A 27,701-nucleotide genomic window follows, 5' to 3' on the forward strand; every position below is an offset into this window, starting at 1 on the left:
GTAAATATAAGAAAACACTCATGGCACTTTTATTTTCATTTATCACCCCCACTGTACCCACAATCTGAAACTGTGCTTTTCAAATATGGGCCTAGGCCCTGGCTGGTGTGGCTCAATGGATTGAGCACTGGGCTGCGAACCAAAGGGTCACTGGTTCGATTCCCAGTCAGGGCACATGCCTGGGCTGTGGGCCGGGCCCCCAGTATAGGATGCACAACAGGCAAACACACATTCACATATGGACATAGTGAAAGTTAAGTAGAAATTCAAGGAAGAGATAGAAGCCTTTGAGAAAGGATAACAATGAAAGTGTAGAAGAACAGACACCTCCCAGAAGGAGGGAGGAAATGACCAACACCGTACAAGCAGTCTCTCGGGCCTGCCTGACATCGACCTTTTGGAAGAGGTTAAAACAAACCCATACACGAGAGTCAAAGAGGCAGGTACCGGGGAAGGAATTCAGCCTCTAAGGACATGGCTCAGGGCAGATGGAGAAGGGTCCTTGAAGAAAAGAGGATGAACATGAGAAGGATGGAAAGGGCGGGATACGGCCACGTAGCACTGAAGTGCCATTCAGAGAAAAAACTCAGCTCTAGCCTCTTTCTGGACTGGGAGGAATGGCTGTCGAGGATTTTACTACACTTACCAAAGAAAAAGAAAAAGGGAAAAAATGGTTCCAGCTTTTCCCAGGCTTGAAAAGTTGTAGAGCCCAACAAACTTTGCATTTCTGTCACTCATGACTATGACTACAAAGATAATCTTTCAAGAGTACACAAAATAGAATTCCTTAATTTTAAGGACTATATCCAGAGATGGTATTGCACAATGGTTAAAAATGTTAGTGCCAAGTTGCCTGGGTTTAAATTTCTAACGACGTGATCTCATGTGCCTCAGCTTTTCAAGGTGTTCCGTGGAAACATTAATAGTATCTGCATCACAGGGTTATCGTGAGTATCAGAGAAATTGGCAGACACGGGGAGAATTATCTGTTGGCATTTATAATTAGTTTATTTAATAAATGTTTGTGAACCTCCTATGACTATACAATACGGAGCTACAAGCTCCATGCGTAGGGCATGAGGGGCGGGTGAGAGACAGAAGAGGAACAAAATTCATTCTCTGGCCTCAAAGGACAACACAGGGAAGTAGACAGTCAACCCAAACAAGCACAGGAGAAGATGAAAAGGGGGCGGAGATAAATAACCCTAGGAGATATGTGTTAATAATTTTCTGAGGCATGATAATGTCCTTTTTCTCAGAAAACACACACTAACTTATTTTGTGATGAAGTGTCATAACACCTATAATTTACTGAAAGAGTATTTTGCAAAAAACCTACAGATGTAAATATATTACGTATACAGAACACATCTCAAAATGTTCATCCCTGGGGAAATATATAAGAAAGAAAGAAAGAAAAGAAGGCAGCAAAAGCCAAGCGCTGGCTCAGAACTCCAGAACGTTTAATGGACCAGAGACACCTTTCAAATGTGTTTTCACAGTGTGGCTGATACAAGGAGGATCCTGGAGACACTGCCTCTTTTTAAAGTGCAAAGTGCTCTATAAATAGACAGCCGTCCTATGAACAGGGTCGTGGAAGGGGCCGCTTCGAAAATACTAGTCATGCCCTCATTGGCGTGGCTCAGGGGGGTAGGCATCGTCCTGCACACCAAAATGCAAAGACTCGCTGGTTCAATTCCCAGGGAGGGCACATGCCTGGGTTGCAGGCCAGGTGCCCTGTAGGGGGTGCACGAGAGGCAACCACATACTGATGTTTTGCTCCCTCTCTTTCTCCCTCCCTTCCCCTTTCTAAAAATAAATAAATAAAACCTTTAAAAAATGCTAGTCACCAAGAGATAAGCCAAAGGACCTATATTTCTAAGCCATAGACACAGAAAACAGTGGGGTGATGGCCAGAGAGAAAGGGGTAGGGGCTGGAGGGAGGTGGGCAAAGGGGGGGAAATGGGGACATCTGTAGTAGTGTGAACAATAAAGTTAAAAAAGAGTCACCGGTTATGTGATCCTGCTAAGACCCTTCAAAAATATTGCAATGAAGCCCTCAGAATGAGAGTAAGCCTCCCTGTTCCTGGTCAGTCTCCAGTGGAGGGAAACCTTGGGAGGAAGTCTTCCCACGGACGCTGCTGGGGAACGTGTCTTCTTCCGCCCGGATCCACATCATCGCGCGTTCTGCAGGCTTTCTCCAGGCAGTGTGAAGCCAGAGGATGAGGTCCCCAGACGGTGCCAGGGCCACCCAAGTTTAAAGTACAAACTGTAGACTCACGTCCCTCGTTTAGCCTTGGCCCAGACTCACAGCAACTGCCTGGAGGACTTCTCCACTTGAACGTCACACGGGTTCCTCAGACTCAACATGCCCCAAACGGAACACTTCTCCCCATCTCTCTCTCTCCATGAATGGCACAGCCAACCAAAAAGTGGCAGAAGCCGCATGCTAGCCACCTCGCTTTGCCTTGCCCTCCCTACGCCATGCATCTCCCCCCTCCCCTCCCCATTTAACCACCCATGTCGTCTCAAATCTACCAGCTTCTCTCCCCAAATCCTACCCTTCGACATCTCTTTCCCGGACTTTGGTGAGAGTCCCCACCTCTTCTCCTCATTCCCACTCTGGTCTCTCTCCAATCTACACTGCTCCACAATGCAATTCTCAGATCCCCATTAAAATTCACCCATGGTTTGACAGTAATAATTATTAGAAAAATGGTGATGATAAAGCGGCTAATAGGTATTGAGCCCCTTTCTGGCAGCAATCAAAGCAATAACAACAGCACACTGTAGTTCTCAAATCTTTCACAAAATCCCACGTGGTCCCCGAATGGCCCAGTGAAGGGGGCAGGACCATCACCTCCCACTCACTCACTTACTGACAACAGGAAGAATTGGGTACGGGGGAGGAATTAACAATTTGCCAGCAGTCAATTGGCTGGTGACCCCGAAGCTCACTCTCAACTATGGGCACAGCCTACAACCAGACTTCAGTGACAAGTGTCTAACCCAGGGTGCAGCACAGCTGGGAAAAACTCAGAAGTGTTCTACAGAAAAGTGATGACCCTAACATTCCCAAATTTGCCTATTGTTTCAGACACTCCAGTGGAGGGTGAGGGGTGGGGCTCGTCCACCACATTTAACTCCATCCCCATGGGGACCACGCTCATCACAAGCACACCCAGGTAGAGAGGAAGGCAGGGAGGCTGGCCACAGCCACTCAGCTCCTGTGCTCCCACCCCAAGTGAGCAGGAGCCAGGAGATAGGATTCAAGTCTTCAGATGACGCTCAGGTCTTTGAGATATGAAGGAGTATGGGACACTGCCTGTCGTAGGTAGCCTTTCATCAATGCCCATCCAGGACCACAGCCCCTCCTCCAGCCTCACAGCCAGGGGCAGCACAGGGTAATTTTGTGCACAGAGATGTTTCCTTCAAACCCTACATTTCTTCTCCACAGAGGATGTCATTCTACTCTGCGGTTGTCAATGTCACTTCTGCGGGTCAGGAGCTTACATGCTGGTTTTAAGGGAAAAAATACCCCTAATATCATGTTATTCTTGCAACATCAAAGGTTTAAAGTAATTCCTTCATAACATCCCTCCAAGCAGAAATAGAAAGAAAACTTCCTTAAAGAAGAAAATCATTCCTTGAACACCAGCTTGAGAGCTGTGATTATCTGCCTGCTTCTGCAGGGGAAACTTCTCTGATGCAAAACGACTTTTACGAGTAAAAGTAGCTCTGAGGAGGGAGCATTTCAGATCTGGCTTCCCAGCCATTATCATTAGTTTGGCTCAAATAAACGCTCATAAAAACAAATTTTTTCAGTCATGGCTCTTTAGACGTGGCTTCCCAGGTGACTTAAATTGTATGAGACGTCTTAAAGTTGATTTAAAAACAAAAGCAGGTAGACTTTATGCTGAGAATTTTTTTATGTGAAATAGTATCAAAAACCAAATAATTTAACAAATTAGGATTCTTAACAAGTGCACTTCACCATGAGAAAGAAATTCTATTTTATTACAGTTATTTGTTTTCAATGTAGAAAAATCACAGACATTCCTAGATTATTCCTAATATTCAAACATAAGTTTAAAGCCACTCTATCACAGAGCTAAAACAAAATCTTATACTTTGTTTCATAAATGCAATAAAATAGGAAGTTCTCTGGCGTAGTGTTTTTCAGAAATGGAAAGTACAAAGCTGATCAAATCAGTTTACGGTGGAAAACAACAGGTATTCCCTCCTGGGGCCGCAATGTTTACCTTCTGGACACTGGCAGGTGAAGCCGCTGAGACTAGAAATGCATGTCGCCCCATTTCTGCACGGGTCTAGGACGCAATAATCGATCTTGGACTGGCAAAGCTCTCCAGTATAACCTGAATGAAGCAAGAAAGACATTTCATAAAATATGTTATGCCCAAACGACCATGAGCCATCCCATGAGGTGCCAGAGTCAACCGGGACCCACCCACCAAAGGCCACGGCCCTGAGCTTCCCCCTCCCATCAACCCCTCGGTCTCACTCGGCTTTGCAACAAGAAACAATCACGGCAAGTTAGAATCATAGGTCACAAATAATTTGCTTTGCAAGAACCTTTACTGCAAAGACAGACTTTTCTTCAGCATTAGGCCTGCATTTTATTTTGAAATTCTAGCCAGAAACTTCAGAAGCTGAGACCAATACCACCGTCCCTGTTTGAGGGTGTCCTTCTGATACCGGACACTGATCTGCAGCGCTCTGCTCATCTGAGATGACGGGCACCTTCCCTGGGGCATCCCAATAGCCATAAAAATGGCATTCGAAAAATTTCTAGGTACTAAACTTTTTAAATTTATAATAACTTACAGCCAGAAGAAACTCACTACATTCATTCCATACCCTATCCCCTCGTTTTAAAAGGAGATTGAGACATATAATGTCAAGTATATTAATATGTTAGCACTAATTCTTATCTGAATGACAAATCCAACTCAGTAACTTCTCTGTGAAGTGAACCCTCAGGGCCGATTTTGCTGAATTGTCATATAACCACACATGTGGGATGAGGAAGTGAGGAATACCTGTTGGAATACCTGTGCAGCCAAAAAGCTTTTGAAAATCCAATTTTTTATTAACTTTAAAAACAAAGCTCTCCAGAGAGGCAAGTATGAAAAAAATAACATGCCGGTATATTTTTCATTCTAAAGTGGGAAATAGTTATGAGAACACTTTGGAAAACACAAGATGTAAAACAGAAAGAAAAGAAAGTTGCCCTTAGTTCTGTTATTTGAGTGACAGAACTATTAATACTTTGGAGTATTAATCCCCAACACAAATTGTTATGCACAAGTTATTTTCTACATAATTATAATCATACTGTAACATTTTCCATCTTTGTGGGATATATATAAACACTTGTCCTTCTGAATTATTAGTCTGAAAGATTGTCATTAGCACTTGAACCTGAGATTTGCAAAAATATATCAGTGATACCGCAAGACAGGTGATTCGCCTGAGCCTTAGTTCCCTGCCTCACATTCAGGAAGAAGGAGATGGAATTAGTTTTAAGAGAAATACGACAAATAAATTTTGGCTAAAAATAACAGCTAATACTTATAATAGAACACTTACATATTTTTCCACACATTAATTCATCCTCACTGCAGCCCTATATGAGGTCAGTACTATTGTAATCTCAGCCATTTTACAGATGAGGAAACTGAGGATTAGAAAGGCTAATAATTTGCACAAAATCACACAGGGAGTCAAACTCCTGAGCCTAAATCTTTATATATCACATTATGCCTAAGGCAGTCTGCATTGCATCGTTAACAAGCATGCACTTAACATGAAGAAAAAAGGACAGAAAATGACATAAGAAAGTATGTGGATATAGGTAAGCACAGAGATAAATATAAACACTATAAATATTCACCCACGATCCAAGTCTATGTGTGGTTAGGCTGGGGCTGGAGGGGCCAAAAGTATTTACTATTTTAAATCCTGCCTTCAAAGGTTCTCCAATATGCTGGAAAAGGACCTTTATGAAAAAGACAACCAATGAAAAGGCAACCTTTATGAAAAGACAGCCCATTACCAGTGAAAGCTTCTGAGACACAGTGTGGTTGAAAGTACAAAACATCATGCACCCTGGCACTCTGAAACCTTTGAACTGTGACCACAGAATCGCAGACACCCTGAAGAACAGCCGGGAGCCCCTTCCGCCTCCTCTATAAGAGGCGTGCGTGCCCACCAGTGGGAGGATCCTGAGAAGAATGCAGGATTCCATGAACTGAAGTTCCTTAGAAAAAATGTTAACCAACGCTTTCTTTAAACTTCTTACTTGGGAATTATAAACATACTTAAATTAGAGAAGCTTGTCTACAAACATCATACATCCGCTGCCTGGCTTCAACAACTGCTGGTCGGTTTCACCAGGTCGCCTCCAGTTTTCATTTTAACCTGTGGGGTGTCTTAGAGAAAACTCCATTTCCCTTATAAAGACTTCGCTATGTAACCTTCGTGAAAGCAGATTTTTAAAACAGCCGTTTTAATGGCATTCTTAATGAATGGTTGTCTCATTTACAAACATAAGCACTTTAATCTATATTCATCAATAACAATTTCTTTTTAAGAACCACAGTTGTCTGATAAAATGCAAATCTTCCTATGAACTTAACTTGTTCTATATCTAATAAACCAAACACATTAAACTTATAAGCAAGTCTTCTTTAAATTTTTATTTTAATTATTGTTCATGTAGTTTTCTGTCTTTTACTCCCATCCCAGCCCTCCCCACCTCCCTCCCATTTCCACCCCCTGTAGTTTTTGTCCATGTGTCCTTTATACTTGTTCCTGTAAACTCTTCCCCTTTTCCCCTGAAATTTCCTCCCCTCTCCCCTCTGGACACTGTCAGCCTGTTCTCTATTTCAGTGTCTTTGGTTGCATTTTGCTTATTTGTTTGTGTTGTTGTTCAGGTTCCTGTTAAAGGTGAGATCATACGGTATTTGTCTTTTACCACCTGTCTTATTTCGTGTAGCATAATGCTTTCCCGTTCCATCCATAAACACCATTAAAATGCTCTGATGCTGTATGTAAGTTTAGTATCATTTCCATTAAGAAGCTAATCCACATTTGCAACATGTGGGCTGTTTGGAATTGTCACAGGGGCTCCAGGTCCCACTGGCACTCAGTGGTGGAGATGCGAAGGCCAGGCATTGCCTGAGACGGCCCAAAATGATAGCATCGCCTCACTCAGAGGCCAGTAGTCCCCTTCAATGAGGATCCCTGGTCAAGGCTCAGCCACTGTATCATTGCTTTCTTTCCCGGGCTTCAAAGATTTTTAAAATATGGGAAACACAGAACTACAAATAAAAATGTGTAGTTGGCTAGACCTGTGAAATACGAATGTGTGTATCGGCATGTCTATGCGCTCAGCATAACCGGAGGTGGGACCCACGGTGGCGGAGTAGAGGAGGGATGGAAGAGGGGGGAAGGGCTGGCATTCCTGGACTGCAGGATCACCGAGCATCCTTAGCAGCAGGTGCACAGTTGACCAGCGAGTGGCAATAACCAGGCTGTGAGTCTGCTGTGATGTACTCCAGGGCCTGACGCTTGTCCACAGCAGGCCCAGTATTTGGTGGCCCTCAAGGGAGTTGCTAGTTAGAATTTCCGGGAGAACTATGGTTGGCTGATTTACTCCCAAGCAGCCAAATGAGGCGAGCTCTAGCAGAAAAGCGGTAGAAGACAAGGACCCCGAATGTCCTGAGGCTGGTTTAAGGGCTGTTAAACACCAGTGAGTCATCTCCTGGGCCCTCAGAGAGCAGGGTCTTAGCTGCAGCTGTCAGACAAATCACTGATATTGATTTTCATGTGCTACCCTGAACTGGAGACTGAGGCTTACACAAATCATCCTTCCTGTGTCTCTTGTTTTTTTATTTAACATCATAGCCAAAGAGCCAACGCTGAGTGATTGGTAGAAGTTTAAATGAAAAATAAAAAAAGACCATCAAAGCTTTGTCTGGGTTCTTTCTTTCATCCTGCTGAAAGTTAGTCTCTTTTCTAGGAAATAAAGCAACCACTGTGCTCATGAGTAATCATTCCCTACCCTACCAAGGTGGTGGCAGATGCCCAGATGACCTGGGAGAAGGTGTGCTAGCAAAACAGGGATCGCTTCAACCCAGGGCACAGGAAAGGGAGTATGTGATGGGCATCTTGTGTGTGTCCTGAGAGAATCAGACTTATAATTCCAATGAAAATGTTTGGTAATTGATTTTTGATTGATGAACTTAAGTTGAAAGACAAGGCTGAGTCAGTGCATACACTGGGATACTCCACAAAGCTTGAGAATCATTGTAATTTATAAGTTTAATCCTTGCAAGAGAACAAACACAAAAGATAATCTGAGATACTCCTTCCTGGGCATAAAAGTCACTCTGGGACATCAAAACCTTCACCCCTAGACCCCCACCTCTGACTCAGCACCCTTCCATGGATGCCCCCTCCCATGAGTCAGCACTCCACTCAGAAACCACCTGCCCAGACCGTGGGCTTCTTGCCCCTCTTTATTCTTCATCAGCATTTACCTGTACTCACAGCATGCACACACTTTTACCTCCTGACCAAGAGGGAGACCCCATGGAGCAATGCTCTGTCCCCTCCTCAGTCCACCACGTGGCACTTACTTATCACAACCTGAAACCTTTGCTTTATTGGTTCCCTTTCAAGAACATAAGCTACCTAAGAATCAGGACTTGGTCTTGTTCTTTGTTGACTCTTCAACACTGAAACATCTCCTGGCACAAATATGTGTTGAAGAAATGAATCAACTTGCTTCAAGCTTTTGTCCTGAAATCAACTATACCTTCCAAGTTCGTTTTAGCCTCTCCCTAAGCACTAATACACAGAGCAGCATGTGGGAAGTGTGCCAGCTACTCTTCTTCCTAATGCACACTAAAATACATAGTTATCAAAATAAAAAAATATCAGTGCAAGAGCCTGTTTAAAACCACCTTGTGCTCTGCTAAGGTCTGCACTTCCAATCTGGTTAACACAGCAAAGGAGCCCTCACCCTGCTAAAGGGCCCTCCCTCCCCAGCTAGGCCAGGGGCGGGGCAGTGCAGAGCTGTGCTGACTCCCTTCTGGACCCTTCACGTCCAGTCTTGCCTCTCCATCTAGCACTGAGCACCTTCAACAGCGGCCTGCAACGCAGCAGATCAACAGATCAGAAACAGGATTCCTTTCTCCTGCAGCAGCCCTGTCCAGGTTCAATTTCTTCAGTCAGTGGTTCTTCCCCTACAGACCATGTGGCAATGTCTAGAGACAGGTATCGTCACGCCGAAGGGGGTGCTACTGGCATCTAGTGGGTAGAGGCCAGGGATGGCACTAAACATCCTACAATTTGTAGGACAGCCCCCACCAACAAAATAATCCAGCCCAAATTGTCCCTTATGTGGGAGTAAAGAATGCTGATTTAGGTCCATGAGACCTTGGTCCTTCGAAATAAAAACACTTGTTTTGTCCCAGCAAATCTCCTCTTCCTATTTAAACAGAAACTGGTCTCCCCACCCATGATTTTATTTATTTATTTTTAGTGACAGGGGCAGGGAGGAAAAAAAGAGAGGGAGAGAAACACTAATGTGTAGTTGCTTCTTGTGCAGCCCCAACTGGGGACCTGGCCCACAACCCAGGCATGTGCCCTGACTGGGAATCAAATCAGCGACTTCTTAGTTTGCAGTCTGGTGCTCAATCCACTGAGCCACACTAGCCAGGGCACAAAAATGGTCCTTTTACAAAGCAGGGAAACAGCTCCTTCAGAACAGCTTTAAATATCATAATATTTAGAAATATTTGCAATCTGGTGCTCTTAAAATAAATTATTTGCTGTAAAAACTTTCATTACTGAGAAATCTATCATTGTACTATTAATAAGAAAAATGATTAGGTCAAAAATAGATTCTCTCTCCTTGTTAGGTCTATTGTTTCTTTGGAGAACGTCCTAGCCAAGAAAAAGGACATAGGAAAGTTGTGCCTTGGGATATATAATAAGGATGTCTTTCAAGGACATAAAAGATGAATGGGAGTCCCTACACTGAGGCTTAGTGCTTTTAAGCAACCTGGCTCTGAGAAATGATGTTAGATAAAATGAAGTTTGTGTGCTAGTAAGTGTAGCCTGGCAGATGGCAGAAGATGACCACGCACCATTAAGGAAATGCATTGGGCTATAAATCCACTCAGTGGGCACGCTACCAGATTACATCTGGTCTGAGGAAGACTTAGAGTATTTAATTCCATACTAGTTTGTGTTTAAGTATAAAATACAATGTAAAATTTATTAGTGTAGGGAGAGAGAAAAAGAGCTGAGTTCCCTGTGAACGTCAGAATGGCGTTGAGAAAACAATACCTGGTGGCGTCTTTCGATTGCCATCAATGTAACAAAAAACCTGTGCCCCCTCACCCGCACCCGTAAGTCAGTATCTACGCTGCCCAAACTCTTCCCATGAAGGAAAACCTTCTGGAGTCCAGTGGCAAAGGACACGAGGCAACAGTGGAGTTGGCCAAATGAGTCAGATCGTTAAAGAAACGAGGCAATTGATCAGTTGTTTTCCTAAACACGCTCCTTCCCCACACAAGTGTTTTTGTGTACGATGTTTTCTTCACGACTCTGCTACTGACCTAAAAATAAGCCTCTGCTGGTGCTTTGACTCTGTGAGGCAGAATTGAATTGTTTCTCTGGAGAGCTGTCCTGAAAGCTTCTAAGGTGACAATTGTGACGAGAGCTATTTTTAACATTCCTGGGCTTTTAATAGCCTGGCCTGCACAGCGAGGCCGGGCTGCTGGGTTTGTCCTGAAAGTCTGATGCCACGGGAGAGCCCGCCAGCCCAGCCCTTGCCCTTGGGGGAACTGAGCAGGCAGAGCCGGGGCCTCAACTGCGGCAGCTGAGACGGATGCCGAATATAGCAACCGAAGTAAGAAATAAACAGCAGGGATCCGTGTGCCATTAAGAGGCCCCGTCTCAGAGGTACCAGATACCAAAGCAGGAAGGCAGGTCTTACTTAATGCAAAAAAAGAGCAAGATCCGCTGGTGTGGGGAAAACAAACACGTCTGAACAAGTGCAAACATGACTTAGAAACTGAAGACAGAGAAAAGGAGATACGGGAGGCCCATCTGTGAAAGGCAATTAATAAACTATAACATGGGAATATGGGAGAGAAAAGTATGAGAGAAAGCTGACGTTCAGCACAATTAGGGAGATGAATCTCAAGATGAGAAAAAACGCTGCACCCAGCAAGCACAGAGGGAAAGGGCCCAGTGGAAAGGATGGTGCTCTGGGCAGTGCAGGGCGGGCTGGTGACCGATGTTCAGCTGAGGGAGCACAGCCAAACCACCGACTTTGACCTTCGTTTCCCTCGGTGGTGAATGGGGGTGATAGTCCCTGGCAGCCGCCCAGGACAGTTACAATGAGTGAATGGGATGCACTTCAAGGAGGGGAGAGGTTCCCATCAAGGGCGGCCTTGCATCCACAGGAGCTCGCCCCATGCTGGCCCACTGTAGGGGGCTCGCTGTTTTCAAATGAATGAATAATGTATGGGCTTTAACACTGCTGAGCAATTTGCCAATATTGTTTGATTCCTCGGTTTGTAATGGGCAACTCAGGGCAGTGGTTCTCCAGGTGTGGTCCCCCCTGGACTAGCAGCAGGAGCATCACCTGGGAACTCGCTACAAATGCAAATCTGCCCGCAGCAGCTGGATCCTACAGAATCAGAGACTTGGGGATGGGTCAGCAGTTGGAGCTGTAAGACACCCTCCTGGTGATTCTGACACAAAGAATGTGCTAAAGTTTGGTACCACTGGTCTGGAAAACCAGCAGCAAACAGGTTTGAACAGCAAATAAGAACCTTAGTCATTGAAAAACTACACATATAATGCAGATAACAAAGGAAAACGACCAAAGAATGAAAGTCAAATACATTGTCTGGGAAAGCCGTGAGGGACGGGGCACTGTCGACACTTCTTTTTTCTTTTCATGGGTGGGAACCTCTAAGGCTCGGTCAGTGGACCCGACAGTGCACTGCTTTTAGGTTTGTGCCCCCGTCCTTTAGGAGCAGGGGTAGGGAGCCCTGGCCGGGTGGCTCAGTTGGTTACAGTGTTGTCCTGGAAGCCAAGGTCATAGGTTTGATCCTGAGTCAGGGCACAGAGAAGAATCAACCAATGAATGTAGAGAGAAGTGGAACAACAAATTGCTCGCTCGCTCTCTCTCTCTTTCCTCTCTCTCTTTCAAAAAAATCAATCAATAAAAAATTTAAAAATAAGAGCAGGTGTTGGTGACTTTTGTCCCCATATCCTAACACAGAGCCAGGGACCCATAAGCAGGGACCCATAGGTAGCCATTTACGTAGTCATTGGGGATCACATAAGCACCACGTATTGCTAGTTTTTAAATAATCCCGTTCATTCTACTTCCCTTAAAGCCAAATAAGAGACCATGATATCAACATAGGCCAGAGTGCTTATGTCACTTTCCTAATCTGGCAATTACAAAGGAGAGGTTCTGGGGACTCCCCTGAGAAACTGAAATCAAAAAGAAGAAAGAAAACATACAATTAATTAACAAATTATGCCGTGGGACAGACCCATTAAGGGATTGACTTAGAAATGTTTATCAGTTGAATTCTAAGTCTGTATCATAAGTCAAACTACAGAGAAGGCATTTGTCCAGTCCTTCAGAAAGAATGTTTTATGAGTGAAAATTCAGGAAATCTAAAGGAAGGTTAGAAACAGTTCCTGCCTGCAGAGGGCGCCCCCAGCAGATGAGAGAAGACCCGGTCACGTGAAATGAATGCATGATGTGGGCCAAGGCAGGGACATGGCACCGAGTGGGCATGCTCGGATGAGAGTGATGGGGTTGGGCTAACTGAGTGCTGGGAGCAGGGGAAAGGCTGGGCTGGGTGAGGCTCTGACACGCCTCAAGTCCCCATGCTGAGGAGCTGAGGTCACCAAATGTGGCAGCGTCTTTGAAGGTTTCTGAACAGTGTGCAGACACGACGAAGGTGCATTGTACACTGGTCCTGTTCTACTCTCCTTCACTTCCATTTGGGAGAGGGCTGCAGTCTCTCTTCCTTGCCCCTTGGAACAGGCGCTCTGGTCTGGAAGACATGAGCGAACTCCAAGGAGGCCATCAAAAACTGGGACGTCGGATGGTGAGCCTTGGGGGAGCATGAAGAGAACAAAACTCCGATCTTTCCCCTCCATCTAGAGGCCACAAATAGGTGCCCTCTGCGGATCACCTACTCTATGCCAGTGGGTATGTGTGTAGGTGTGCGGTGGTATGTGCACGTGCACATGTGTGCATACATGTACATGTTTGTGTGTGTTCTCTTTAACTCCTACAAGATTGATACTGTTATTGCATTTCACAGATAAGAAACTGTGGGCTCGGAAGAACAAGGTCCAGCCGATGAGCAATGAGACCCAGCACCGCAGACTCCAAACCCCCACACTCTTCACTCCTGCTGGGTCTTTCCTTTCCCTGTGATGAGACTTGTTTGAGAAGACTGGGAGAGCCAGCAAGGCCAGCCCAGAGGCAGGGAGTGTGTGGAGGGGTCAAGCAGAGGCGAAGAGAAAAGGACCTTCTGAGGTCCCACATGCTCCAACGTGACTTACCGACAGGGAGACCACAGAAGGCACTGAGGCCAACTCTCTGGGCAAAGGAGGAGGTAGCAGAGGTCAGAGCAGAGCGCCCGCTGCTGGCCAACATCTGTTGCGAGCCTACTGTGAGCCAAGTACCTTGTAAGCTTCACAACAGCCACCGGATTGTGCTGCTTGGAACTCTGCACCCCATCCCAATTTACAGAGAGAAAGCTGAGGCCCGGGGAGATTAAGTAATTTCCCCACAGCCACGCAGACATGGGCGGTAACAGCAGGTGCGGCACTGGCGGCCCAGCTGCCTGCTCCCGGTCCTGGGCTGCAGTGCCTCGCTGCAAGGGGAGCAAGGCCGTGGGCACTTCGAGGGGGGGCAGGCTTTGCGGTCACTCGGGCAGCGGTGACAATGGCTGATCAGGACCCGGCAGAGGAAGCAAAGTGCGGGGGCAGATGGGGGATCATCGTAAATGGAGCCGAGAAAATCGATGGTGGAGACCGCGCCGCCAGCCTGAGGAATGAGGACAGAAACGAGAGCCCATCTAACCAGAGCCGGGCTGGAAGCAGGGGGCGGCCACGGGGCCGGGGTTGGGTCTGACGAGGGGGTGAGGCGTCGGCTGGTGCGTCAGTGCCACGTCCAGTAAAGGTGCTGGAGCTGAGGTGACCACAGGCTGGAGGAAGGGTCTGGAAGCCATCTACTCAGAGGTGGCAGGTCAGCGTGCTCAGCATGAGTGACCGCTGCCAAAGGACGCAGCTGAAGAGGGAGGGGCAGGGACTGGGCTCTACGGAGCGAAAGGGGACAGGGAGGGTGGCAGGAGCTCGAGAGGTCTCCCGAGAAGGAGCACCGGGCAGCACTCTGTGAGGTGGGCCAGAAACGCTTCCACCGAGAGGACAGCTGTGGGCAGGATGAGGAATCCGGGAGGAGAACCCCGCCTTGACCTTGGAGAAGCAGTTTCATGATATACAGAGAAAGGACGTGTAAGGGTAGAAAAGTGGGAACGGGCTAGAGACCACTGTGTGGCAGTGATGAAGAGAATGAGAGAAGAGGAGGACGAGGAGGCGGACATACAGAAGCAGCAGCAAGGACTCACTGCACTGCTGCTTGTTTGAGGAGCTGGGATTCAGACCAGACCTCTGAATCCTCATAGACAAGACAGGGAGAAAGGGGGAGGGGGGTGGAAGACAGCAGGGAGAGGAAGACAGAAAAGGTTGGAAGCGTAAGATCCTGGAGGAGGAGAGAAGGGAGAGCATGTCAAGGGTGGGGTTCATAGCCAGGCTACTCACAAGCGCCATCAGGTGGAAACAACCGAAAGGCCCATCAGCGACGCATGGGTTAATAAAACATGGCACGCCCAGCGCAATATTACTCAGGCATGAAGAAAATTACTGATGCATGCTAGACATGGATGGATCTTGAAAACACGATGCTAACGAAAGAAACCCGTCCCAAATGGCCTCGTACCATATAATTCCACTTAGATGAAATATCCAGAACAGGGAACTCTATAGAGACAGAAAGTAGGTCAATGGTTGCCTAGGGCTGGGGGTGGAGGTGGGGTGGCTGGATTAGGGGGTAACAGCTTAGGGAGAGAGGGCTGCTTTTGGGGGTGATGAAAATGTTCTAAAATTGATTGTGATAGTTACACAACTGTGGAAATACACTTAAAACTATGGAAGTGGGTACACTTCAGTGGTATGAGACTGCATCTTAATTAAGCTGTTACTCAGAAAAAAAGCTTTGCAGTCATCCACAACTCCCCAGCTCCCCTCACGACTTGCACTGCACCCGCCAGCGAGTGTGATCAGCAGCACCTTCCAATACCCCCCCCCCAAACACAAACCCTCCTGCCATCTCCAGTAGCACAGCGCCCGACCTGTTGCCATCTCCTGCCTGGGTCGTAAATGGCCTCCTAACTGCTATCCCAATCTGCCTTCCCCATGCAGTTTGTCACCTGCTCCCAGAGGGATCCTTTTAGGAGAGAAAGCTAGTGGTCCATCCCAGTTTATACCTTCCAGTGGCTACCTGTCACTGTCAGGATAAAGTCGGCGTCCCTCCTCCACGGCCTGGTCCTGCTCCCTCCCCAGCACTATGTCTCACCACTGGTTCTCTTAGGCACTGTGCTCAGCAAACACTCCAAGCACACTCATGCCCCAGGACCTTTGCATGTGCCATTCCCTCTGCCTGGAATGTTATTGCCCCTGAGATTCGCATTGTTCATGAGCTTATTTTATTCCAGTCTCTACACAAGTATTTCCCCTTCTGAGAGGCCTTACCTTGTTGCCCTACCTACAATCCTACTTCCATTTCTCTCCATCTCTTTACCCTGTTCTGTTTGTGTTCACAGCACCTCTCACTACCTGACCCTTCCCCTTGATGACACACACGCACATGCTGTATACACATATGGAAACATGCACACACACATATGTACCACAGACCACCCAGGTGCACACTGTGGATTCACCTTCCTCAGTAAACACAACCTCCATGCACACCGGGACTTTGCTATTTCACAGCTGTGTTCTTGGCACCTAGAAAATGTCTGGTGCACAATAGATGTTCAGTAAATAACTGATTAATGAATGAATGATCCTTGCAACAACCCCTTATTTTAAAGATGAGAAAACCCAAAGAGAAAAAGGCTCAGTGGGTCACATGAGGTCACATAACCAGTACGTAGTAGAAGCTGGATTGAAGGTCCAGCTGGACACACTACACTTTCCCTTTCGTTTCCTCTTCCAGATGGTAGTGAACACACTGCAGGCAGCACATTCCTCGCCCATCAGCAATGTTCAGACATTCCGCTCTGCTCCTCACTGATGGGAAATGCCCTAACTTTGACTATGTTGGTAAGACATGCTCTGACCCAAAGATGGACGGAGAGTGAAGTGGCCGGAATTCCCATTTCTCCGAGAGCTTTGTGGCTTCGGTCAAGTCCTTCAGCCTCATGGAGTCACCATGGCTTCCCACACTCCTCACCCAGAGGTGAGTTCTGAGGTTCCTTCTGTGCCAAAACTGTGACCCAAATGCTTTTTAGACACCGTGTTCATGACCTGCTAATGTGCTCACTTCTTCAGCCGAGTGACACTGGGTGTGATCACTCTCAGCCAATCCACTCAGGACTTGTCTCCAGGAGGAGGTGACCCATTTCTAATCCACAACTCAAACGCACCTTGAGACCATCCGAGCAACACTCAGTGTTTAAAAGAGCAAAGCTGGGGGGGGGGACACTCACTGTACCCCCCTTGCCTCGGAAATAACGCGCTTTTAAAAAGAGGCTGAAATCACCTCTTAGTTGAACAACGGGGTGCTCTGAAGTTGAAAGATGCTTTGCATGGTGCTGATAATATTTTGGCAGTGATGGCTGTGAACGTATATCACAGCTATTCTTTTCAGGAAAAGAAAAGCTCCTTTGAGGAAAAAATCACATTCTTGAAATTAGAAGGCTTTTTTGAAAATAAATCCTGATTTCAACACAGCTAACTTTCCCCTTATTCATTGTGTGCCTGCTGTGCGTGAGGCATGGGGCTTGGCACAGACGGGGAGTGGAGGAATAAAGAGTGGCCCAGTGTGATGCTGCTGCCCTCTGTGTGTGGGGGGGGGGCGGGGGGGGGGCAAAGCACACGCCTGTGCTGCAGGAAGGGCGCAGGGCAAGAGGGCAGATGGAGGGGAGGCCAGGGATCCAGCCTCTTTGGTATAATGCATATAGAATTTCACCCCATTCTAATCATTCATTCGTTCATTCAGCAAATCTTTATTAAGCATCTTCTACGTGCCAGGGCTCAGTACTGGACATACATGTCCACCGAACAGACCGCGAGTTTACGTTGTCATTGAATTCTCATGCCCAGCCATGGAGAGGGTTGCTGTCATCTCCTTGCAGAGAAGAGGCAGGTGCAGAGAGGCTGCCCAAGGAAGGAGCCCAGCTAGGAAATGGCAGGGTGGGTGCGGGATTTAGACCGCTGGCTCCAGAGGCTGTGGTCAAGTGGGACGGGCAGGGGTCCTCACTCCAGGACAGACAGTGCCCGGTCTCCTGCCTCTGGGACCTAAGGCTCACGTAGGGTTAGGCAACCAGCATGAAGGGTCATCAGGAAGCTTGTTCTGAACCAGAAAGGAGGATTTTGTGATGATGGGAAACCACCCACATTTAAGGTCTCATGGTGTGGGATTTGCGATCATCACCTGGGCACTTCAAGTCCCGAGCCTGTTCCCCTAAACAGTCTGCTGTAATTTACACATAAAATAAAAGGACCTTTCTGATTCTGTTCCTCATTTCAGCATTGCCACTGAACTTGTCTTTAGAGTAGTCTGTATCTGCTGTTCACTCACCCGCACGTCCTGCCCTCAGCCTGCGACCTTCATCCCTGCCAACCAGTGTCACTTGGGAAAACCTTCAGGCCCATGAAAGCGGGACAGCTGTGACCATCCCCAGATATGGTCACTCTGACCATCAGAGTATGTGGTCTCTTAGAGAGACCTCAAAGCTCACGAAGCCCTTATCATATCCACACAAATAGGAGGCTGCTGATGACTTAGGCAAACCCTGTTGACAAAGCCAGCAACCTCCTCTTATCAGATGCTCTTGCAATATTGTTATTGTTGACATGTATTGCAAGAGAGTTTAAAAAAATCAATCACATCCGATAAAAATTTCCTCCTCAAAATATAATTTTATGGACCATATTCTATTATTCGTGTTATATTGTGTATACATGTGTATGACATTAGTCGATGTTTCACTATTTTAAAAGTCGTCTTCTGCCTTCCAAGAAATTGTATTAAAAATGAAAACTATAACAGTTTGTTACTTAATCAACTCCACATCCAATCCATCCAATATTTATGCAGAGATTACCCATGACTCAGAAACTTCTATCTGCACTGGTGTTTGATGTAGAAATTAAAGCAAAATATCAAAATATTAGCAAATTTGGAGCTGAGCTTCTTGGCTGAAAATAATATTTTCACTTACCAGGAAACATTCTCCCCTCGAGAGAAATGAGCGTATCAAGACTATGTCTCTGTGAAAAGATTTTACTGGAAATTTCTGTTCTCTGGTGACAAGAACCTGATTTGAATTCACTCATTCATCAAACAAGGCAATTTCTCATGATCAAACATGCAACAATCAGAGCACAGCAGGATACATTTTCACAAGGAAAAGACCCTCCCCACTGTTTGTGAGTTCTTATGGGTACATCTGGAGCTTCAGAGGTCAATTAGTTGAGGTTAATTAACCTGCCAATAGTTCCGTCACAGTGGAAATGTAGTTTTCCTATGGGAAAACATGTTTCCCAGGGCATTCAGAACTAAACATAGTGCAACACTCCTCATTTTGAGCAACCACTCCTATTTTTCGGACAAAAACTGCCTAATATCTCTTCTTTTACAAAGAGACCTGTTTGACGTGAGAAAGTTGAAAGACGTAGGCTCGAATCATATGTTTGTACCAGGAAAGTACTCAGCACACAGTGTGGCTGTGCACACAGAAAGAGAGTGTAAGATGGTCATGAACGTGGGCTTGGGAGGCAGATGGAAAGGCCTAGGTTCAAACCCCAGCCCCAACAGTTATTGGCATTTGTACCTGATATAGCGAAGAGTATGAAAATGTTCACACTTTCCTAGGCAGAGCCTCTAGGGACTAAGTGACCAAATCCTGGCCAAGGACATGTAGTGGAAGTGATATAAGACACCAGTAGACACTGCTCTCAGAACACCACGCCAGGACCTCCAGACCCCTGAGTGAGCACCTGGAGGGTGGGTGTTATCATCAGACTAGACACAGAAGAAACAACCTCTGGGAAGCCGCTGAGATGCAGGGTTTGATGTGCTGCTGACGTGGAGTGGAGCATTAGCTCTGACTAATGCTGACCAAGCTACAACCTTCCCTGTGCCTCGGCTTCTCACTTACGAAACTGGTATAATTAAGAATGTTTTTAACTTGGAGATTGTTCTCAGAACACCCTAAGAAAGGACTTAGCACAGCCCTAGCATGTGGTGAACACTCAATAAACATTAGCTATTAGTGTGTGTGTGTGTCTGTGTGTGTGTGTGGACCCCAGTGAGAAGCTTTTTGAGAGGCAGAGCTGGAAGTGGGAGGAGGGGTTGTTCCTACAGGAAACAGGAACGGACAATGTGGAAAACTGCTCAAGATGCCTGCAGGAACAAGTGAGAAGGTGATGCGCAGAGAGAGAGTTCGGGTCCCCGGGTAACATTTCCTAAATCTCCTCAACCTCTGATTAGGATTTGAGCTAGAGCGTGAGGAAGAACGGGGGATGGGGAGATGCCAAGTAGCAGTTAGATAAAGAGGTTTGTGGGGGACTCTGACCTGGAGATACAAAGTTGGGAGACACACGACGACATTGTTACAATGAACGCAGTGGCTCTGTGTGTGCTGACATGGAAGGATATCTACGATCGGGCAGGAAGAAACAAGTTCCAGAACCACAGGCATGCTATAATCACTTTTCTATACATATAGAAAAAAAATGCTTCATCATCTCACCTGCAAAAGAAACACACACACACACACAGGTCTGAAAAGAATGTGCCAAAGTATGATATGATCAAGTTTGGGTTAATAGATAAGTAAAGGACTTTCACTTTCTCACGTGTAAACTTTGCATTGTTAGGTCCTGTTGCTTATAACGAGCATTTAATTGCCCAGGTCCAACTTCACACCATCCCTCTCCCCACCCAATCCCTAACTCATCCTGAATCCCCAACCAGGGGCAGAGGTCGGCCGCGGCATGAGATGGAGAAGGAACGATGAAGTCCATTTAAAGAATGGTGTCTCATGATTTGATAATAAAAGGGGAGTGATTCGGTGCTTGATTTTAAGCTGCCTCAAAACAGCAGTATCAGCCTGGTCACTGGTAAATCACGTCCCTGCTCCTTGAAGGTTTAGAATCAATCGGCTAAGCTGCAGGTCGCATAAGATAATTGGCAGAGCACAGGAGTCTGTGTGCACGTTGTCTACTGCGACCTCCTAAGAGCCACTCAGTGTGGGTTTCAAAGTCTCGGGTAATATCCATGAATCCTCTCTACTAACCGAGGAATATTAACGACTCGCCATCTCATGGGGAAGAGTATACCAAGAACTCCAGCTAATGAACACACCTGAACAGAAGGAAATTAACAGAAACAGGGAAATTTGGGTGGCTTTACAGAACAACCTAGGTAGATTGTCCTTGGTTTTTCTTAAATTATTTGGCATAATCACCCAGCACAGCACCAGCCCAGGCTCAGTGCACATTTTGCAGAATTGTTTTTGAAACATCCAGGACCCTATTTGATCAAGAATATCATTATTGCAGAACCTAACTGTAGGAACGCTGAGATGGAAACGTCAGAAAGCCAGCCAGGGTGGTCCCCGTCCAGCCAAGGGACAGGATGTGGACCCCCATGTGAATTTCTAGTTCCCCATTCTCTAAAGCACAAACTGATGGAATCAATGGGGCCTTGAAGTCCCCTTGTCCAACAGCCAGACAGAGTCCTGTTTAACCTCTGTTGATTACTAAGTGTATTCCCCACAGAGCGATATACAATAACGACAGCTACGGAAACCGTACCGGCAAGGCAGATGCAGGTGAAATTGCTTCCGTCTTGCTTTTCCTTCGCGTCAACACAGCTCGCGTTGTTCTGGCAGGGCTTCCGCTGGCAGGCATCGAACTCTTCACAGAAAGCGCCCACGTACTCGTCGTCACAGCTACAGGAAAAGGTTGCCTAAAACACAAACGTGCGGTGTGTCACTTGAGGTCTCTCAGAGGTACCCGTCGGCCGCAAAACTCGGAGTTCGAAACCACCGCTTCTTCATAAAACCAATGCTGAGTGTTTTGAAGGATATTGCTTATATCATGAGCTGATTAAAATCAGAGCTTTAAAAGAAATGGTATATATTTCTTTATAGTTTAAGTTCAAATGTTTATTTTTAGGATCCTTTACTCATATTTATTTCAACCATTTTCAATCTTCGTAAAGCAGAAGGATGACTTTAAGCAAAAAAAAATGAAGTTTTGTTGAGCTGACATGAACATGGCGATTTTGCTGGAGCACGTATATTATGCTACAGGCCATTAAACTAGATGCCACTCCAACTAACTAATGCCCCGCAGCACAAACAATGCTTATGAAAAAAACATCCTGGAACGTCCTCCTCGGGCCACCCTTCCAGAACACTGAATTCACTGAGTTGACCTGTCAGGTAGCCTCTACCGATAGCCACGCAGGGGAAAATGACAGGACTGTAATTCAACTCATCTGCCTTCTTTTTAGTTTATGACACTAACATTCTCCCAGCAAACGACTGTAAACTCAGACCCAGAGGACTGGCTGGAAGATTCATCTCTGAGGCTGCTGTAAAATCCAGATAAAACAGAGCCTTCCTTCTCTCTTTCTCACCAGCCTCGGGTGAGTGACATTGCTAACAGAGTTGCCAGTCTGGCTCCGAAGCCTGTGTGAAGGAAGGTAGATGGTTACTGCATGTTTTATGAAGTCGGGAGGAAAGGAAGCACAGGAGAATTGCATAAGCAAAACTTACTGCTTAAAAACAAAGCAAAACAGACAATAGCACCTTCCCCGACTGTCCCCAAGCCTCACACATCAGGCAGCTGTTCAAATCTCTCCTGTTCCAAAGCCCCGCCCTCAGGCTCTCCTGGGCCCACCCTCCCTCCCTGTCTAGGTCCCCAGCTTCCAGCCCCTGACCTTAGAAGCTCCGCCCTCACCTCTAGGATCCTGTTAATCCAAGATCCCCACCCCCACCCCGTACCTCCCCCCCAGCCCAAGCACCACACGTCCTTCCTTCTGAAAGAGAAAGCAGCCTTGCCCATTCTTCTCTTGAATACGTTTTTTGTCTCTCAACCACATTTTAGAGTTCTCCTCCGTTTCTTGATAAATCTATTGCTGCACATTTAGATTTCTTTGTGGTTCTTATTAATAAGGTATGTTCTTCATTCCATTCTTGTAATACCCATCATACTAGATAGTGATTAGTAATGACATGCAAAATAGTAGTTATGTCACCAGTCGTCACGCTGAGCTCTCATTACAGGTCAGAGAGTTTTTAGTTGTCTTGCTTGTGTTTTCTGGATAAAACCACCACTCCCTCCAAAGTGCACACCCTTTATTTATTGCAAATAAAGGTAGTGTCGCTTGCCATTCTCCAGTTCTTGTGGACCGTGAGTGGCTCTTCCAGAATAATTTCAATTTCAAAGGGAGGTTTGTAGAATTTATCCCTAAGCAGGTACTGAATGGTTATTGAATTGTATCAAATGCCATTTTAGCTTATATAAAGAAGATAACTTAGTTTTGTACTTTAAAAATTGTCTTTTTTTTTTACATATGTGTGAGTTGAATGTTTTGATTCCTGAGTGTGACTCAAACTTGCACACCTGGAAGGAACAGAACCCATGGTCATTCTGCAAAAATTGTTTTACAGCTGCATTCTATATGGAGTCATACTTCTAAGCATCCTGCCTCACTTACCCCCTCCCCAAAGACTCCTTTTCTAAGAAAAACTGTCTCTTGCACTGTGAGATCACACTCTACACCACAAGAGGATGGTTCTTGCCAACAAGACTAAACCAGGAGTGCATGGACTCCAGATAGCCCAACGTGACATTCAACCACCCAGAACTGCCGGGTTTTATGTAGGTGTGTTTCTTCTCTTAACTGAATGTGTTTTTGTTCAGGGCATACGCCAAATCCGTGGAATCTGCACAGTCAAGTCATCTTTAGCTTAAGAACATATTCTTCAATTACATCTTAGAAACCCAAACAATTGGAATAAAAGCAATGTTTTTTTTTTAAGTTAGAGCTAAATATTCTGCCTTCTATTTCTATCGCCCCTCACACTTCTCTGTGGCCAGTGGAAATTCCCTCCGCATTCTAGCCATTGTTGGCTTCCTCTCTGATTGTTTCATGGTGTCCTGAGTTTTCTCTTTTTGTGTGTGTTTGCACAGACTTTGTGGTGGAAATCTGGGAGAAGGGCAGCCCGTCAAACAGGAAACTCCTTTCTTAGAGCTGTTTGTCTTTCAGGGAAAATGTTGTCCTTGTGCAAATGCACAAGAGAGTACAGCCTTGCTGTTCGCAGGGGATGTGCCTGGGGTCCTTTGGGAATCTGGAGACTAGTGAGCAACTTGGAAATGTACACACTGGCGCACCCAATGCACACGATTCCAAAGCCTCCACACCATAATAAATTACCATGTGTCATTATTGTCGGCAGCTGTGCTCTGAAATGTGCTTGGTTTGTAGCCAGACGTTCCATACTGCAGATAAATTTCTTTGGTTATATGGGGGATATGTTTTGCATATAATTTATCGGGTGAGTTCCATGGGAGCTATGTTGCTTGTGAAAGTAAATTATTAGATGCTGCAAATCAAATAACTTTGATTTCACTTTGATTGAATTTAAAGCTAAAACAGAAGACATACATTTTCTTTTACTTTGTTTTAAGCAAGAACCTTGAAAAAAAACTTTAAGAAACTATTGAAACAATTGCTTTTGACGAAGTAAAACACTGAATTAATTCTTAAACTTTGAATTGAATAAGGAGGATGATGAAAAAACATTTACATACCCATGTCTACAAATGTTTAGTTAAATCTTAGTGTATTCTGTACCATGTCCTTCATAAAGTTAGACTTGTCCCTATTTTCTAATTTCCTGTAAATATTAAAAGGTTTCTTTTCATTCTTTCAAGACTGATGACTTGCAAGAGGCCAACAATATTCATTAGGAAAGTATGTTTTTAGTACATTTGTTGTGGGAAACTGATCCCTGAAAGCTTTACACTCTTATGCCAACCTTGAGAAATTTAACCCACTAACTATGATGATATTGCTAATCTAGGTCCAGTTAACATAACCAGCATCAGAGACAAAAAGAACTTACTTAAAATTCACAGCTGAGCTAAATTACAGAATGATACTTCCTTGAAAAATTATTATACATTTTATATGTAAAAGTCTATCTCAGGTAAAATGAGAAGCAACTCTCAGAGATTAATTTTGAAACCCAGTGCAGAATCTCAATTTTCCTCCCCGACTTGAAGTCAAACATTCCGTTGGCATGTCACTGAAACATTTTTCACGGAGCGGTAATAAGCTTACTCTGAAAAGTTCTCCGTTAAAAAGTGCTAGTCATCCCTGCACTCCTTTATTCTCCGCTCAACAGACCGGGCACTTACCATGTGCCAGGCACTGTTCTGGGAGCCGGAGACACAGCGGGTGGACACCATGGCTCTCCCATGCAGATCACATTCCAGTGGGGGTGGTAGCCCATTGACAAAAAGAGCAAGTAAGTGTGGGAGCCAAGTGGGTGATAAACCACGGGAAGGATAGCGTGGGGGAGGGGAGACGTGGGGGGGTTGTGGCCAAAGACTTGGCAGAGGCGCAGGACTGAACCTGGAGGAGTCCGAGGGAAGCCAGTGCAGACACAGGGAATCGTCAGTGAAAATACACCAAGCCAGAGCCTCGCCCAACAACAACGAAGCCAGAAGGCCAGTGTGGTAGAGCAAAAGGCAGGGACAGTGGAGAGCCGTGAGGGGAGAGGGTGCGGCTCAGTCCTGCAGGGCAGCAGCACTTCTCACCCTTAGCAGGGCAGAGGGCCCGTCTCACCCTCAGGAGGCACTGGCAATGTCTGGAGACATTCTTCGTTGTCAGGCACCCAGTGGATAGAGAGCAGGGGCCCTGCTAAATATCCTCCAGGACACAGGCCAGGCCCCAGAACCAGCAATTCTCTGGCACAAATGTCAACAGTGTTCAGGTTGAAAACCCTGATGTAGAGCTTTATAAGCCACTGGAAGGACACTGGCTTAGTAGAAAATTTTGGAAACCACAGTTCACGTGCCCCCGAAGACCCACAGCTGTACTGCACACAGCAATGTTGCTTTGCATTACATGAGCCGGTTCCATTCCTAGAGCTGATTTGACCCTGGTAACACCCTAACTGTGGCTGTAAGGGACCCCACAGCCCTCTCGAAGCAGAAGCACGGCCTTTTATTCAGGGTCACGTGAGTTCCTCCGGGTGGACAGTATGATGGTAGCCCTACCATCTGAGAAGATCTTCCAGGCTTCGTTATTCAGCCTCTGAGCACAACCGATTCTCACCAGATGCTGCGCCTGAAGCTGGATGTCCGTTTTCAGTCTGTCACTCACTCAGCACACAGGCTGCAGCCCTCCACGTGCCAACCACTGTCATATTAGAGATGTGCTGAAGGACAGAGGGGACAGTCCCTGCTCTCCCTGAGCTCCTATTCCAGCTCACATCCCAGAGTGACAACGAGGAAATGCATAATATCCTCTCACAAAGTGGTAAGTGCTACAAAGAAATGCTGATTGGCCAGAAAGTAACGGCAGGAGACAAGCTGACTTCTATCTCAAGCCAAGTCAGAAGGACCCACGGTTTTAAAGAATTGTACCTTCGTAGAGCTCAACCCTCCCTCCACATTGTAAGGGTTTGCGTCACACTTAAATCAAACCCAGCCAGCAGAAAACTGCATGCAGGGCTGTAGTTTCCCACTCCCTCCCGCTCCCTCCCACTTCCCCCGACTGGGAAGTGAATTGTTGTCACTGAGCTGCTACTTCACCCCATGCTGTCAACTAAATACTGAAGGGTCTTATCAGAAACATCCCTAGTAAACCTACTTTGGCATTTACCATGGAGATATTGTCGAGAAAATGATATACCTCCATCTTTGGTGCCCTGTTCATAAAACTCTATCGAGGGAAATGCACTCATTTAAGTGCCAGTAAGAATTTCACTAGTCAGGAGAACTGATGCTTTGTCCCTCTGAGCAATCCCGGTCATGTGACTGCCCTTCTATTTTTCTATTGGATTTGGCCGCAGTGAGCTGGAGTCCACTCAAGGTCCAATTCCAACAGCCATCTAGGGCTCGGTGACTACCTACTTCCCCTTTCTAACTGACATACTTCTTTCTACTGTATGTCTTCTCTGACTCTGGTCGTTTTAGATTTCAATACTCAATAAAATATACGGCCAAATGTATAAGTAAGTAACCTAAACTCTCTCTCCTCTCATACAAGTCCCTGGACAATCGGGCCACGTTTGCTGTCTCATTCTCTGTCATTTTCGCCTGTCAGAAGAGCCTGATTATTTTGGACAAATCATCCCAGGGAGTTGAGTTTTCTGAGAAGCTTTATTTCCATCTTTAAGAATCAGGATTTATTTTGCTTCCTCCCTTAAACAAAGTATACAGAAAATACATTTATTTCTTTTGGCTCTCCCAGTGCCGTCAGCATAAACATAAAATCCCCAGCCGACTAGACACTGAATCTCGCTGCTGATAGAGCTTGCTTACATTAAACTATCTCATTCCTCTTCACCACATCTGTCAGGTGGGTGTTGCCGGATCCGTTTTAGGAGCTAAAGACAGACCTGACAGAGAAGTCGGATAAATTGTTTAAGGTGGGCCAGCAGGCAAGTATAAGATGGCTTAAACGCTATCATCGGGTTCTAAATCCTTTTCCACTCTCAGCTGCATACCATCCTATCGGCACCCTAATGACCTCTGTTCACCATAAATGCACGTGGAGACACCCCTCACCCTTACTCTAAAATAACCCCCCACAACCTATTCCAAATATCAGCCATTTTTCTACCTCCCCCTGGCTCTCTGGCCGCCTTCCTTACCAGCATCATTGACTGTCCTGTAATTTCACTGATTCTAATTTCCTCTAGCCTTCAGAATAACACCCAATCTATTCGCATAAGGTGTCAACATGGAGTAAAACTATCCTTCCTGAAGGTCGGAAGCCTAACCGCTCCTGAGCAGACTTGGAAATGCTGCCCTGGCTGCTCTTCACCAGAATCGGAGGCCCTGGCCTCTGGGACCCGAGTTACTCCGCGTGGACGTTCGTGTGCTCGCTGGACGCAGCCGCTGGCTCCGTACCCTGCGCAGCGGGCACAGCCGCCTCTCCTCCTGCTTCCTGTCTGCTCTGGCGGTCTTGTGCTTTGTTACGGTAGCAGGACGGCCACTTACACATTCTTCCACTCCACATTCGTTATCAAGAGGTTACTTGGATGAGGCTGAAGAGGACAACCCAAGCAGAAAAGGTGACT

General features: G+C 46.1%; 1 protein-coding gene across 1 annotated transcript in view; it reads right to left on the minus strand.

Annotated features, from left to right (window-relative positions):
* The window catches only part of DNER (delta/notch like EGF repeat containing), a 252,432-nt gene that overhangs the window by 67,648 nt on the left and 157,083 nt on the right, over positions 1-27,701 (minus strand). The window contains exons 6-7 of the mRNA XM_037029229.1: positions 21,190-21,343; positions 4,263-4,376 (exon numbers count right to left, since the gene is read on the minus strand). Coding sequence (XP_036885124.1) covers positions 4,263-4,376; positions 21,190-21,343 — 268 coding nt within the window. The remainder of the gene's footprint in view (positions 1-4,262; positions 4,377-21,189; positions 21,344-27,701) is intronic.

This window comes from Sturnira hondurensis, unplaced genomic scaffold, assembly GCF_014824575.4.
Source record: "Sturnira hondurensis isolate 20B ecotype Veracruz unplaced genomic scaffold, ASM1482457v3 Scaffold0020237, whole genome shotgun sequence".
Classification (NCBI taxonomy): domain Eukaryota; kingdom Metazoa; phylum Chordata; class Mammalia; order Chiroptera; family Phyllostomidae; genus Sturnira; species Sturnira hondurensis.